Genomic DNA, 16,242 nt, shown 5'->3' on the forward strand with positions numbered 1-16,242 from the left:
ATCAGCCGCCAAGGGAGTCCCTGCTTTGAAATCGATGAAACCTGCTCGGCTGCTTATTGCATCTGCACTTTTTCTTGTCCGACGGAAAAAAATCCAAGAGGTTAAATTCTCATGAAATGGGAAGAAAAGTTGACGCTCGTTGGAATTGGAGGGTTATCTGGACAAACCAGATATTTATTAAGACCAAATGAGTATTCATACTCTTTTCCCTCCGGTGCCCAACTTTACATTCTCATACTTTCACACTTCTTCAGACTCACACCAGGGGAGCAGCCCAGTTCAATCACAGCCTTTTACTCTGAGCTTCACAGGAGCAATTGAGGGTTAGAATGTAATACAAACTGAAAGGCACTAGTGCTTTATTTGAAGCTAGCAGTCATCAGGTCAGCAATCTTCTCTGCTTGTAACAAGACCCAAAAAGGACCCAGAAAAAGGTTTGGAGACGTGCTGAGTGGTAGGAATGATGAGTAAGCCTTGGCTAGCCCTTCATGGCCTAGCAGTAATAGTCCTCCAGGGTTTTGGCTAGCTTTATACTGGCTTAGGTGCCAGTGGGTGAATTTTAAATATTGCAAGGGCTGAAAAACTCTGGGATCGCTTAATCTTCATGTGCAAACAATGGAACTCCTTCTGAAAGTTTACTGTTAGAAAAACACACCACTGGAAGCTAGTCAGAGCCTGTATGCAGAGAAAGTGTACTGTTTGATTTGGATTTTTGTCTGTTTTGAAGTGACATGTTTTCCCCAAACCCCTTGGATATTTTATATCACTTGTACCATCTTTTATTGTTTTTTTCTTGGTGTTTTATAATTGTTTTGTAAAGTAAAAAAACTAATTTCAGCTTTTAAATAATCAACATCTCTCCTTTTGAAAGTACTGTACTTTTACTGCAGCTATATTATAATAGAGTCTGAAATGAACTCCCGATCACATTGCGTTCTTCAAGCTTTCATCTTCCAGATCCATTAAAATATGGTGACTATTTTTTGGTCTTATGTCCCCTAACAGGAGGAGTTTGTTTGCGAGCCACCGATGATAACTCGTCACACCTCCAAGATGTTTGTGATGGAGGGTCAGGAGGTCAGCCTGCGCTGTAAGTCCATTGGAGATCCAGAGCCTTCGACACATTGGGTCAGTCCCGATGGAAAGCTGATCGGCAACACGTCCAGAACCATCTGCTACGAGAACGGCTCGCTGGACATCCTCAAGGCCTCAGTCAAGGTAGAGACGCGGTTTCATTTTAATGGAATATGGTTATGTGTTATGTGTTTGTTGACTTGTTTTAAAACGGTTGGTCTACTCTTTATGCCTTTTCATCGTATGGATTCAAATACCAAAACACATTTATTTATTACTTAATGATCTTCTACTGTATGCTGTTTAGTGTAAAGTTTTAGACGAGTCAAGTATGTAGAGTATTTGAAAACAACTAATGTTGATCGAAGAGCTTTTTTGAGAAATTAGAACCTTTTTTATTATAAAGCATGTATATAGCTTAATATGGTATTATTGACTTTATTATCATTTTTGTCGGTTTTGAATTTACAATACAACATTGAAGACTGACATGCATAAATAATAGCATCAACATTTCTTTGACACATACTGTAAACTGAAGTTTTTACACTAAAGTGCAACATCAGGAACTACAAATGCTATTACTACATAGTATTTGTTTTATTACATTTGTCAGTGTGGAATCTGTTAAAAAATAGTTCTTTGTTCAAATAGTTATTTAACTTCCATCATTTTTGCGATGCACATTTTAGTACATAACAGTAAGCTTTTAATGTGTGAGGGAAATTCCTGTTATAATCATTGTGTTTGATCTCATCTGCACTAGAACTGATATTCCAGTTTCCACGGCAAATGCTATATTAGTTCTACACAAATTACTTCTTTATAAGATAGAAAAATATACTTCTACACCAAACGTTTTCGGCTAGTTGATTTTATAAAGCACGGAAAATGTTCCATCATGAGTTAAATGAATAAAAGTCTGATAAGGAGTCTGTTCATTATAATTGGTTTCATAGGGAGTGACTCACATAAAAGCGAGGATAAATGTTGGGGCTTCTCGTTTCTTTTCTAATGATTTTTAGGATTCTGGAAAGTTCACATGCATAGCATCTAATGCAGCTGGGGAGGCCACCGCTCCTGTTGAGTTAGTCGTCAATCCTTCACCACACTTTGACCCTAAACTGGACCCCGACCCGGGGCCTTCGGACATCCCCACATCTATCAAGTCCAACATCAGTGGAGGTCAGGCCCGGTCCGACCAGCAGAGGGTCAGCGTGTCGGATCTAACGTCCAGTTCTGCTACCATCAGATGGCCCCCGCAGAACCACATACCAGGAGTTCGCATGTACCAGATCCAGTACAACAGCTCCACAGACGATATACTCATATACAGGTAAGAGAGAAGGTGTGTGTGTGTGTGTGTGTGTCACTGCTATGGGTTAGATAGATAGTGTGCTTGATTTAACTTGTGTCCTTTTGAAAAGTAAAAACTAGTCTGCACGCACAGACTTTCTGAAGAATACAGAAGTGTTCAGACAGAATCACTAGTTTTAAAGAGTAATATATGTCCAAATATAAGACAACAGATGCTCCAGGGTAAGCAAACACAAAGAATGGTCCTGACATGTGCAATACACTGAAATCAGCACTGGATCGTAAGTAAACTCTTGAGAAACAAAGACCTGCATGAAACACATTTGACATTTCCTCTGCTGTGCTCTGAATTCTATCAGAACATACTCAGTAGGCGATTTGAGGGGGGGTGCATTAAAAAATACAGAACCAAAAGAGTTGTTCCATGTACTGTTTAATGGATTTACTGAAAAAATGACAAGAACGGATGACCCGCTCTACCACCTGAGCCACAGCCACTCTGATACATAGGTATCATGATATATTGTCATCTGTCAAACTGATTATAAAAGGCTGTGTAACATCCTACTGTTTGACTTTCATTGATTATATTAATATAAGGAATTACTTAGAGCAGGTGCCGGTCCAATGTATGCCTATCTGACTCTGGAGTTTGGTACAATTACATATACTACCTGGTGGCTGACGAGGCTGGATGCTTTGAGAAATAGAGATTATTTTCAATTTACATCCTATAAATTGAAATCACTGTAAATAGTACATTTTCATTAGCTCCAAGAAATAAAATCATACTGTTCCACTCTGTCTGACGGTAACACATATCATCTTGTTCCAGCTCTCCATTGAAGCTTTATATTTACACTGAGTGAACTATTCACACCCAAGAATACATGTTTTTATAATTGCACTACTACTGTACATCAAATGCAATTTTTTAGATGACTCTTTTAGACACATTCCCTAAAACTCCTGATATATTCCTTGTCTTTGGAAACTCTGTGATCTACACTAAAATTGTAACTAGAGCTCTGTGGGTTTGAATAGTGTTTGGCTGTGCAGCATTAGTTTGTAATGACTGACACACTGACAGTGCAGTTGAGGAGTTTTCAACTGATCTATGTGTTTTTATTATGATATAATATATGAGTGAACTCTTCATTTTTCTTAGTATATCAGGCTCCGTGCCGGCAGCTATCTGAATATAGTCCCAGGTGGCTTAACAGACCCAGTGTAGCAGCAAAGGGGATGTTAAGTGTTACATATGGAGGTCTCCAGGTCACTGCAGTAACAGTGGCTGTGAACAGCTGATAGTGTTTCTAACGTGTACAACATGGTGTTTCCTATCTGTGTGTGTGAGTTTTGTTTGGTAATTTGACTGGCAGATCAGTTTGTTGTGTTCGTGTATGATTCTGTGTATTTGTCCTCTGGACCGATTGGTTATGTTTATGTATTTATATGTTTGTGCATTTGTACTTACCAGGTGAAATGTTTTTCATAGTAGAGAAAGTGACTGTGTGTGTGTGTGTGTGTGTGTGTGTGTGTGTGTGTGTGTGTGTGTGATTTCTGTTCCTTTCTGTCTGTCTTTACTCCAAACACATATCATCCCTGTGTGGATAGTTATCAGGGTCAAAGTCTGTTTCAGGGTTTTTCAGGCTGTTTCAGGTTTTTTGGAAGTGAACAGCTCAGTGAGCAACAAAAGACGAGTAAACTGAAAAACCCACTGATTTGGCTGCAGGCAACATCAGATCAGTTCAATTATTTAGCTCCCAAAACATTTTTTTAAAAACATGGGAACTATGGTACTATCGTCATTCAGTGGTACTGAAGTAGTAATTCACAGCTTCATCAATTTGCTTTTTGAAGTAAAAATCCATCCTGCTTCTTAACGATTATCTGCTCACAGAGGTGCACCGGTGGAAGGGAAAAAACACCCTTGAATAAACAAATATTAATGAAAACTCTAAATCGCACTGCACTTACTTGTGTTATGCTCTTGGACAGGAATGACATAAGACCATGTCAGAGTTTGGGGGTCCACGTGGAAAAGTCAGGACCCTCAGCAGGGTTCAGGCATTAGACAGGTGGAGACAACGAAATAGAAATGTGGTAATAGAAGATGAGGTAAAGGTTGATTAATCCTGCTGGGAAATCACGTTGGTTCAGCAGCGAAAAGGCAGTAGGAATCAACATGGAAAAAAGAACTGATAGTGGGAGCCTGCAATAGTCTACAAAACAGGAAGTAAATGGCAAAAATATTTAAAAAAAAAAAAAAATATATATATATATATATATATATATATCTAGCAAACTAGAACATTAAGATTAATGTAAAGTAACTATTTTAAAACAAAGACTATACAGCAAAATGTCTAAAGGGAAAAGAATCAATGCAGCAAACAGTCAGTACCCAGTAAAGTGTGTAGTTGAAAACAACTACAATGGGATATCTTACATAAAATACGCTGTCCAAACACATAACATTTACAGCAGTGCAAATGAGGAAGCCTGAAATTAGTTAGATTAAACAGTGATGCAATAAAATATATATAATGTATATCAAATAGTGGATTTTTTAGAAGGTAAATGAGCAGTGAAACGTCCCTGAAGTCCGCCTCCAAACCTGAATCCTCCTGCGCAGCAGCTTGTTGACTTGATTTGCACGTCCTAATCACCGGATGTGGATTTCAGAGCATGTTTCAGGCTCAAGCTGCCAAGTGGCTGTGTGGACCCTCTATCAGCCCACAATACTGAGTGACCACTGGATGGTCCCATCAGCCACTTAGCCAGCTCTGTAACCTAGCAACGTCATTCAGAATGTATAATTGAGTGTTATTACGAAGCATTTGGAGGGCTGACAATTGACAGTTTGAAATGTGTCCACGGCCTCAATTCTCATTTCAACCAAAAACCAAAGGCACTCAAGTGACCATTTTCTAGCCTTCAACTGGAGAGAGCACATGGTCGAGTGCAGAGCATCCAAATGGGTAATTTCACCGTGAGCCGTGGGGGTGACCTTATCGTTTTCCCACAGCTGGATGTTGAACGCACAGCAGAATATTAGAACCAGGCAGCCTGGTGTCAGCAGGCTAAGCAAGATGACCCCCCCGGACTTCAGAGCAGAGGAGGGTTTATTTGTTTTTATCTCCACCCCAGTGTGTGTTTAATGCACTGTTTGTCATATCGTACATACCATAATTACAAGCAGCCAAGTGTCTGTCATTCTGGGTTTAAGTGTCAAAGACCTCTAGCGACCATAGTAATTAACTCATGACCCATAATCAAGAATTATGAAAGTCCACATTGTTTTCTTTTAATCATGAGAGTGATCGTTCCCCACCCTTAACCAAGCAGTTCTTTTAACCTCCTTACTTTAACAAAGTAGTCATTTTAACCCAAATCACAATCTTTCCCTAACCTTAAGCAACATTTTTGTGCCTAAACCTTAACTGTAGTGGTTCGTCTTGTGGTTTATGGCTAATTTATGCTTAATTTCCATTTACCTTGTGTGACCCAGACTTCATCATTTATTTAAACAGAAAAGGCTTTACATTTTTAGTAATTAAGATGGAAAGATTTTAGTAGATTAGTTGAGTGGGTTCTACATTTTGTTTGCTTTTTTAGCCCTTGCGTCTGAGCCAGTGCAATGCAAACACAAAGGAAGCTATACAGTTATTTTGTTTTCTGTGTATTTTTGAGTATCTACAGTATTTACAACAGGTACTGCCTCTCTCTTCTTTTAACATTCACTCTACTGTGGCAGCCTGAAGGCACAGAAATGCAGCTTCTCGTGTTTCAAAGGTCAACAATTTGATTCTCTGGCTCGGCTGGGAATATCGGTGTATGGGAAGTGAAACAAAATGCCCTCTCCAGCGTTTACACCAGCTGTTGTCGTTCCCTTGAGCTCTGCATTTATACCCTGCAGTTGCTCCGGCGGAGCCGCCAGCAGATTTAGACAGAAGAGGGATTGAGCAGCACTCAGTTTGTTGATGAAAAGTGTTAAAAAAAGAGCTTGCCTGCTCATCAGACTCATCTGGACGAGAGTGGTGTAAAGCAGTTAGAAGATATCATTCTTTCAGAAACAACTAAATTTGATATTGTGGCAAAACTGAGACTTTTTGTCAAGTATTTTGTAACATATGGGTCCAGAGTCTAAAGCACCAAATGCTGATAAAATGTCTTTGGTGAAAAGGCACTGCACCAGGTTTCAGTCGTAGTCATCTGGACACTGTTTTCAGAAAACAGTGTCCAGATGACTACGAATGAAACCTTTTCTACGATGAGATGATCATATTTGAAAGCGTCATTAACATGTAGGCCAAACCAAAATGGTTGAAATCAATGCCATGGTATTAATAACAATATTTGTCATTATCAAACTATATCACACTATGGCAAAAGTATACATAATCACATAGAAAAATAATCAAATTGATAATCAGTGCAATGAATTGTGTTGCACTCTTATGTAATTCAACACACAAAGCTTTTCAAACATCCCAATCAAATTAAATAACTCTTTTTTTTTTTTTTTGTTCTGTTTTTGATTATTAAAATATCTGATGAAGGTCTCAAGACCCTGATTACATCCCATCTTTGTACAGACACTTTGTCCCTGCTGGCCACCGTACACTCTCTGACTGAGCAGATGCATTCTGTTATGAACAAGGAGTCAGCTTTTGTCGCTGTGGCTGTTCTGGACTCTGATATAATCCATGACTCAAGTAAAAGCACCCATTTTAGCTCACAATGGCAATACTTATACTTTTGACCTTAAGTGCAAAACATTATATATCACAAGTGGAGCTCTGGCAGAGTTGTTGGCCTCTCCACTGTACACTGTAATAGAAGAGACTCATGACGCCCACTCTGCCCTCTCTGCCCCGCCTCTGCAGTCTGGTCCCAAGCTTTACAGAGACTCTGCCAGTCAGAGCAGCCACAGCACCGAGCTGTTCATCATCACATACTGAGGCAACACTGTACTCTGCAACACTTCACATCCATTGTTGTAATTACTGTCACTTCCTGGCCCTTATATGCTGAGCACCACGTAGTTCTTTTTAATCTCACGTGTCTTTAAGTTCCCATGAAATAGCATGTTTGCTTCCTTAATGTGATGTAATTTCTGAGACAAGATGGTGACGCAGCACCTAACACAGTGAAGGATCACTGGCTGCTTTTCTTTTGGCCGTGCCACTGTGCGTATATTTACGTGATGTCGAGTAGTGCTGGGACGTTCGAGTGATATGTTGCCTTGGTATAGCCAGGTCTGGACCACTGAATGTACCAGGCATTGCGTACCTTTGCAGGCCACAAGAGTGCAGGGCACACTAACATGATATGTGTGTACTGTATCGAGTAGAAGTAAAGCAATATCCTATTATCCTCAAAGAATATTAAGCTGTAGGCTACATAAGCTGATGACTGACTAAAATCAAGAAGTGTGTGTACTTAACTTACTGTGATAACTGTGTACCAGCTTTGTTAGTTGTATCATGACAGTAACATAGGCAGAAAAAAGAAATGACCTGGAGACAATAAAATTATTTAAATCAAAATGCAAAACACTAACAGGCACTTAAAGTTGTCTAACTATCAACCAAACTGCAGCAGTGAGTCTTTCCAAAGTCCATAGGCAGCAGGAATGAAATCTGCAGGCTAACCGGCTAACAGGCACAGAGTCTAATGTCTGACTCTGGTACATAAACTAATCTGGCAAACTGAAGCCTCCAAGCGGTCTCTTCTGTATTTTTCGGGATACGGTTTGCAGTCCGGCATGTATGGGTGTGTCGAAGGCAGCGAGTGTGTATGAGCGCTGGTATCTTCAGCAGCCGAGTCGAGTCAGTTTGAGTCGAGTATATAGGTTTGTAGTACTGGTCTACGCAGCAGGCACACACAGCTACTGTAAGCCCAGAGGGTGACACATGCATCAGTCAGTCACCACCCACACTGCTTAAAGCTAAACTTTACACAGTACTCATTGAGTTTGTAACACTGTTTAAGGTTGAAATGCTTCCATTTATATGGCTGGCAGTTAGTTTGGTAACATACTGTATAAAAGCAGAGTAAGCGGGAGAATGCGACAGCCTTTGTCATGTCGGATTTTAGAGTGCGAGCATATGACTATTTCTTGGAGGCAGTACGTACCAGTGCAGACCCAGCACGTATCGAACACGCAAAAGTATTAGTAGAAAAGTTTGTTTGTTCATTTTTGGCCAGCACTTAAGACAAAGGCTGGATTGCAGGCAGAACATGAGGTGGTAGGTATGATGCTAAATCTGTCAGCTGATAGAGACAAAATTACAAACATAAAGTTGGCAAACATACAGTTAAAGTGGTTTACATGTTAAACCACTGTCTCCACTGTCCAGTGTCCATATGCAACCTATGCTGCCAACTTTAACTTCATCTTTTGACAGCTTTTAAGTGTTGGCAGAGACCAACCCTGTCTCAGAGAAATGATGTTTATATTCTTCTAATCTGCAACAGCAAATACGCTTTGATAGAAACATACTGTCGTTAATAATGCCAGCATTATGTATTTTATCAACATAATGAGGAAACATTTTTAATAAATGTATCTGCCAAGTCGCAATATGTTTATACTGAAGATATCTGTATATCTGTGTATCCACTTCTAGCAACTAAAGCATGATAAACGGTTTTATAGTTATGTTTGGGCACTCGCAGCATATGGTTAAGGTTGGGGAAGTCAACAGTGACTTGAAGCATGAGACAGGATGTGTTTACTTGAGTAACATTTAACCAAAGCCACTATCTCTCCCTAACCTTAACCAAAGCGTGTTTGTTGTCTATACCTAACCACATGCAGGACTGGGTTTGAACCTCAGTCTGTGGTGTCAAAGTCCTGCTCCTTGTACACCAACCATCCAACAGAAAGCACCTCCTTACAAGTACAAAAATGTAGCGTTTCCTTTATTGGAAAAAATGTTGTCACTGAGGTAGTTATGTTTCCTTTAGAATGTTTTTGGCAAAGCAAATCAGTAGTGTATAAACATCATTTCAAAGAGACAGGGCTGCAGTACAATATCTACTAGTCTACTATTACTAGTTACTAGTCTGTATTGTTTTCTTTATTGCCACACAAGCCGTTGATTCTAGTCGGCAGAAGTGGCATGTGCTGCTTTGTGTGCTGAAATGAAAACCAGCACTATGCTGGATGGGTTTTGGTGTTTCCATTGTAAACTGTAAACTGATGTAATATTAGTTGAGCAGAGAAGAGAGCTGAGAGGAAATTTGGGGGATGTGAGGATGTTGGATGCTATAACTAGGCTGTAAACCTGTAAAAAAAAAAAAAAAAAATGTCTATTTAAGGTGGGACATTTTCTGCCTTGTCTTCTTTAACAGCTGCACAATGCAACAGAAAATTGAAGAAATTGGCTGTATATATTAGATGCTGAAAGCAGCAACTTTTAAAATGTTCAACACTGCAATCTTATTGCTACACATCTAAAAGTGCTAAGCCAAAGGCAGCGTTTGTTTTATTCTTGAAGATGTTTTGTCACACTTTCGTTGATATCCTACTACCTGGATGACTGAGAATCTTCATAGACTCTTGGCATCATAAACATAATGACATAATGGACAAAGAATGTCTCAAAATTGTCTATCTATACCATGTAACATGTACCATTTTTACAATAGTATACTTCATAAGAGTGGATCACCTCATAAGTGAGAAAGAATGAGTTTAGGGGTTCTCTGCACCTCTTCTGCAGTCTGCAGCCACAATGGATCTTAAACTGACAGTCAGAGCAGGGAAGGATGGATACAATGGGAGTGTGTCCACAATTATGACAAGTCGACAGCTACAGACATGCTAACAGACATTTTGTTCAGTTTATCATGTGGACAGCAAATTAAAGACAGCTGAACGTATTAAAACCTGAACACCTGTAATGAAAAATACCTGCTCTGTTAAGTTTCATCTCTGCTGTACATCCAGTTACATGCTATTTTTCTATTTTCCTGACTCAAAGCTTACCAGTTCTGATTCAAAGACACCTCTACCTTTTCCAAGCCCTCATTAAAATCTGCTCTCCCACTATTCTAAAAGTGTGAATGCAGTCAGCTTCCCCACAAATGGCTCGACCAAACTGTGCACGACCTTTTTCTAACCTTTATCTTTCCAGGGAAAGTCGAGTGAGCATGCCTGCTGTTATTCCCCGGCCTGCTTCACATTCACATCTGGGAGCTGTCCAATACTGCTGCACTGCATTGACTGTGTGAACCGAGCAGCTGCAGTCAGCCGTTGTGGAGCGGCAGCTTTTAGGTTCATCATGGAAGTTGAGGGATGGTGGGAGGAAGGAGGGTTAGTCATTCATTTTCCCAGTCACTGATCTTCCAGTCCAAAGCCACCGGCTGTTCCCTGTAGGCTCCTGCTGCCCTATCATAATGGCATGACAAATGGGGCAATGAAAATTTTAGAAGTTCAGTGAAGTTTAGTGACCATCATTGTGGTTATTGCTGTTGCCCATGCTGCGGTGAAGCACAGTTCAGCCGAACAAATTATGCATTACAGATGAAATAGATGTTAAAAACCTCTCCAGGGTTTTTCACATTGGGCACCTATCAAAAGATTGTTCCCTTCCCACTAACATAGGAGAAGCAACACAGCAACTAACATTACTTCAGCCCTCGTTATACACTGAAAGACTGACTTACTGTAAATGTAGCTGCACAAACAAGATGAAGGCTACATCTTGGAAACTGTATATATGCACAGGAAAAATCTATAAAATATACTGTAGCTGTCATAATAACAGACAAACAATCAAGGCCATTGGTGCAAAACAGACAGTTATGAAGAGAGAAAGAAAAAGGAAGGATGGCACTGAGAAAATCAGTTCAGACGGTGTATTGTTGTATTTGTGTTGTACTCCTTAGAGAGAGGGAGAGAGCGAGAGAGATTACGTAGATGTTGGATTTGGACCTTTCCCTGATATCTGGAGTAAAGGAATTATAACATCAATCTTTAAATAAATAAATAAATGTGACCCAAACAAATGAAACCTCCTTAACATCCTCCTACAAAATTTCATTTCATCATCTTAATCAAAAATCAGACTGGTTTTACACCACACTAGTGAACAACACATCATATCTTAACCTTCCCTTTTTAGATTTCAAAAAAGGCTTATACCTCAATCTGGCATGATGGCCTGTTCCTATAAATCATTGAAAAGCCAACAGTGGGAAAACGAATGGCAATGAAAACAATGTGTAAACAAATTACTTCCCAAAACAGAGGTGTAAAATACAGTAAGGTTAGAGAATTATTCCAACCCTGTCTATATATAAGTTTCTACACTACAGTTTTCCTGGCCATTGTTTTACCTATATGTTTTAACTTGGTAAAAGTTTTCAGTCATTGGATGTATGGATCTTAACGTGGTTTACTGGACTGCCTCCACTGCTGCTAGCTCAGCTAGGTTTGTTTTTAGCCCAGCGGCTAGGCTAGCCGGTCGCTTTTATTAAGGATTTCCAGCTTTTAGCACTTTTATGGACTTTACTGTGGATTTTAAGCTTTGAGCACTCTCACGGACTAACTGCAAGTGTGATGGCTGAGTCGCCTCAGCCCAGGCAAAACACCTGGCAGTCTTCGGCCCTTCTGGCTGCGGCAGCTGGACTGCGACCATCCCTTCTCACTCTCCTGACTGCTCCACTCCAGAACTGGACAATGATCCCACTCTTCCGTGGCTCGACTCCATCATCACTGGCGCCCCGGAGCATGAAGCCGTTTCAGCTAAGCCTGAAGATCCGTGGCTCCCCATGGGTGCAATGCCCAAAGCAATTGCCATTTCTACTCCTTGCAAAGTGCCCGCCTCCTCCTCCTTCACATCGGGACCTCCCGTTGGTCAACAGGTTTGACATCTTGGATACGCAGGACTTTCCTCCACTAGAGGGACACTCCCTTTTTCCAGCGGTCATGTCCTCCTCGTCCTCCTCCTCCTCCTCCTCTTGCCGCAAGTTACTGAAAGAGGCCATGATCAGGAGAAGCTCTGGAGGTCTCATTCGTCCTGAGACAGCAGAGAACCACTCTGCTAAGAAGGACGCTGCGTTCTCGCCGCAGCAGTCCCCGGCCACGACTATCCCACAGACAGCTTTTGGAACTTGGCAGTCTCCACGATCATCGACTCTGCCTCCTCTCATCCCCCCCAATTCCGCTGATAATTGGAGATTCCATAGTAAGGAATATCCGCTTCGTTAATGTGGTCACACACTGCTTTCCCGGAGCTACGACCCCCTACATACTCGAAAAGCTACCCGGACTTCTAGCTGCACTCCCAACGACTATCACGAAAATCATAGTCCATATCGGCACCAATAGACTTCATCCGCCTCTTTGACCTGCTCAACAGCAGTGGAAAGCATGCTTTTATTTCGGGTCCAATTCCCACACTGGAATGTTGTGGAATTGGCCATTTTAGCAGGATCCTCAGCCTTCATACCTGGCTCCAGTCTGACTGCAGTACCTATGACATTGGTTTTATTCACAATTTTAACTTATTCTGGGATTGTTCTTAGATCTAGTCTTTAGTCTGGGCCTGAAAACCCCATCTGTGGAAATCAGGGACATGTCTGTATCTGATCACCTATGCATTGTTTTTAACTGTGAATTACAGGCTGCTAATACTGTCTTATCCCGCTCTAAGTACACACACGTCCTTAATGAGCATAGTGCCTCAAAATTCTGTACACTGTTCAATTCTCTTGGCTGTGTGTTTCCCGATTCCTCCAACACCAACGATTTGGTTGATTCTTTTAACTACCTGTGTTCTTCAACCTTAGATCTCATAGCTCCTCTGAAAAATAGACCAAACTCAAAGACTAGAAAACAGCCATGGTTAAATAACAGTATTCAACGCTGTAAAAGGAAATGCAGAAGAGCAGAACGCAGATGGAAGAAATCAGGTCTCCAGGTCCACTTTGTGGCTATGAAAGAGTTATTACTCCTTTATAATAGGATGGTGAAGGATGCAAGAACATGTCATTTCTCTGCACTTATTTCTGCCCATCAGCACAACCCCAGATTCCTATTTAAGACTGTGAATCAGTTAGTTAACCCAGCCTCTCCTTGTGCCCCTGCTGATTGTGAAGTTTCTTTTGCACTTTGCTGGACAGGTGGTATTAATAAGATCTGGTATCACACCCAACCCTGCCTTTTTAGCAATTTTTTTGCTATTACTCTGCCTGAACTCGCAGACATCATGTTTCTTATGAGAATATCCTCCAGCCCTCTGGACAAAATCCCAACTAGGTTTTTATTGGAAGTTATGGATTGTATTGCGCCCCTTTTGCTAATTATTTTTAACAGCTCGCTGTCTACTGGCTAATTTAAACACCAGATTTCTTTACAACTGCTTGTGTCCAGCCAGTCCTAAAAAAAAAACCTGGGCTTGATCCCACCCTCCTGGATAACTATCGCCCAATCTCCAAATTGCCTTTTATTTCAAAGATTCTCGAAAAACTTGTATCTAAGCAGCTTCTTGCTGCTGTGGAAAACAATAGTACCTACCAGCACCACAGCACTGAGACAGCCCTTCTCAAAGTCACTAATGACTTTTTAATGAATGCAGATGCAGTCATGTGCTCAATTCTTGTGCTGCTGGACTTAAATGCTGCCTTTGACACAATTGATCATGGCATTCTTTTAGATATACTGAGGCACTGGGTGGGCATATCTGGCACTGCACTACACTGGTTCTCATTTTATCTGTCCAATAGGAATTTCTGTGTCAGCATTAATAACTTCATGTCATCCTTTTCCCATATCAAGTACGGTGTGCCTCAAGGTTCAATTCTGGGTCCAATACTGTTCTCCTTATACACGCTTCCTTTGGGTGATGTAATCCACAGACATGGGATTTCTTTTCATTGTTATGCGGATGACACACAGTTGTACCTCCCTGTCAAGCCCACTGACCTTAGTACGCTGAGTTCTCTGGAGGACAGCCTCTCTGTCATAAAAAAACTGGATGTTGATAACTTTTCTACAACTCAACTCAAATTAAACTGAAATCCTTGTTATTGGACCCAAACACATCACTAAACAAATACTGCCATCTACTGGTAACCTGTCACAACATATCAAGCCTGTTGCAAGAAATCTTGGTGTCCTGTTTGATAGCAATTTATGTTTTGAGAAACACATCACTAAGCTTGTCCAATCATGTTTTTATCACCTCAGAAATATTGCAAAAATCGGATCTATTTTAAATTTTACTGATGCAGAAACTGTTGTACATGTTTTTATCTCCTCACGCCTCGATTATTGTAATAGTCTGTTAATTTTTCTTAATCAAAAAACTCAAGAAACGACTGCAGACTGTACAGAACTCTAGAGCTGCTAGGCTATTAACCAGGACCAAGAAGTACGATCACATCACACCTGTTTTAGCCTCTTTACATCGGCTCCCTGTTTTTTTAGGATTGATTTCAAGATCTTGTTGATTACTTTTAAGGCTCTTCATGGCTCCAGACTATATTTTAGACCTTTTAATCCCTTATGAACCTTCACATAGTTTGAGATCTTCGGGCAGGGGTCTTCTGTCTGTTCCTGAGTCCATGATAAAAACTACAGAGACAGAGATTTTGCCATGAGGGCCCCGAGGCTCTGGAACAACCTGCCCGAAGAAATTAGGTTGTCTGAGTCAGTGACTTCTTTTAAGTCTCTTCTCAAAACACGTTTTTATCGGAAAGCACATCCTGATTTTACCTGAGCTGTCCGTTTTATTGTTTATTATGTATTTTATTTATTTTATATTTTATCATTCACTGTGGTATTTTATTTCTCTCTTTGTCAAGCACTTTGTACTTCATTTATATGGCACAAAGTTTTATTATTATTATTATTATTATTATTATTATTATTATTAAGGTTAGGGAAAGATTGTGGTCACTAGTGAAGTCAACAGTGACTTGACCCTAAACCTAACCACGTGCAGGACTCAGGTTGTGAAAAAATGTTGTAACTGAACATAATTTTAATAATTATTCATTTTATTACATTTCCTTCAAAATGCATTTGGAATAAAAATGACTAGTATCTAAACATAATTTTGAGGAGACAGAGTTGTAAAACTCTTTCAGACCTTTGTCTTGGCTGTGAATCTGAAGACCAAGATCATAATTTTCCAGAAAAAGGAATAGAGAGACAGAGGGGAAAGGAGGATGCGAGAAGGATGGAGAGAGAGTGAGCTGGTCAGACCAGAGTGTTAACTGCCTGGTTTTCATCTCAGCAGCTCCTCATTTCATCTCAGTTTCCTCGCACACTCAGGTTTTCAGTTCAATGTGCTGCGCTGGCAGAAAAGTCGAGAACCGAAGCGTTGCGAAAACAGATCGACATTTCCTCATGCCCCCCCCAGTCTCTGTTGGACTCTCAGTAGAGGTAGAGGAGGCATCAGGGAGGGGAGGAGGAGAGGAAAGGAAGTTGTATTTTTACAGTATTCCCTCCTCCTTCTCAATTCTGCCCCAGGGCAAGAATAACCTGACCAGCTTTATCCTTTACCTCTCTCTCTCTCACATTTACGCTCTCTCTCTTTCACACACACACACGCACACACACGCACTCTAAGGATTATGGGTCCAGGGAGAGATCAACCTCTGTCAGCACCAGGAAATGAATCTATTGATTCTACCACCTTTAATATTCTCTTCTGCTTCTCTTTCTCTTTCTGTCCCGGACCAGGAGTGTGTGTGTGTGTGTGTGTGTGTGTGTGTGTGTGTGTGTGTGTGTATGAAAAGCTTTATAAAGCACAGTGTGAGAAAGTATGTGTGTGTGTTTGTGTGAGTGCATTTGAATCTGTGTGTGTACTGGCTTTCTAATTACCA

General features: G+C 40.6%; 1 protein-coding gene across 14 annotated transcripts in view; it reads left to right on the top strand.

The window, feature by feature from the left end:
• The window catches only part of si:cabz01090165.1 (uncharacterized protein LOC100333421 homolog), a 359,346-nt gene that overhangs the window by 312,103 nt on the left and 31,001 nt on the right, over nucleotides 1-16,242 (top strand). For all 14 annotated transcript variants that reach the window (XM_044202660.1, XM_044202664.1, XM_044202653.1 and 11 more), the window contains 2 exons: nucleotides 1,006-1,218; nucleotides 2,100-2,410. In XM_044202660.1, the coding sequence (XP_044058595.1) occupies nucleotides 1,006-1,218; nucleotides 2,100-2,410 (524 nt within the window). The remainder of the gene's footprint in view (nucleotides 1-1,005; nucleotides 1,219-2,099; nucleotides 2,411-16,242) is intronic.

Source organism: Siniperca chuatsi, linkage group LG7 (genome assembly GCF_020085105.1).
Source record: "Siniperca chuatsi isolate FFG_IHB_CAS linkage group LG7, ASM2008510v1, whole genome shotgun sequence".
Lineage (NCBI taxonomy): Eukaryota > Metazoa > Chordata > Actinopteri > Centrarchiformes > Sinipercidae > Siniperca > Siniperca chuatsi.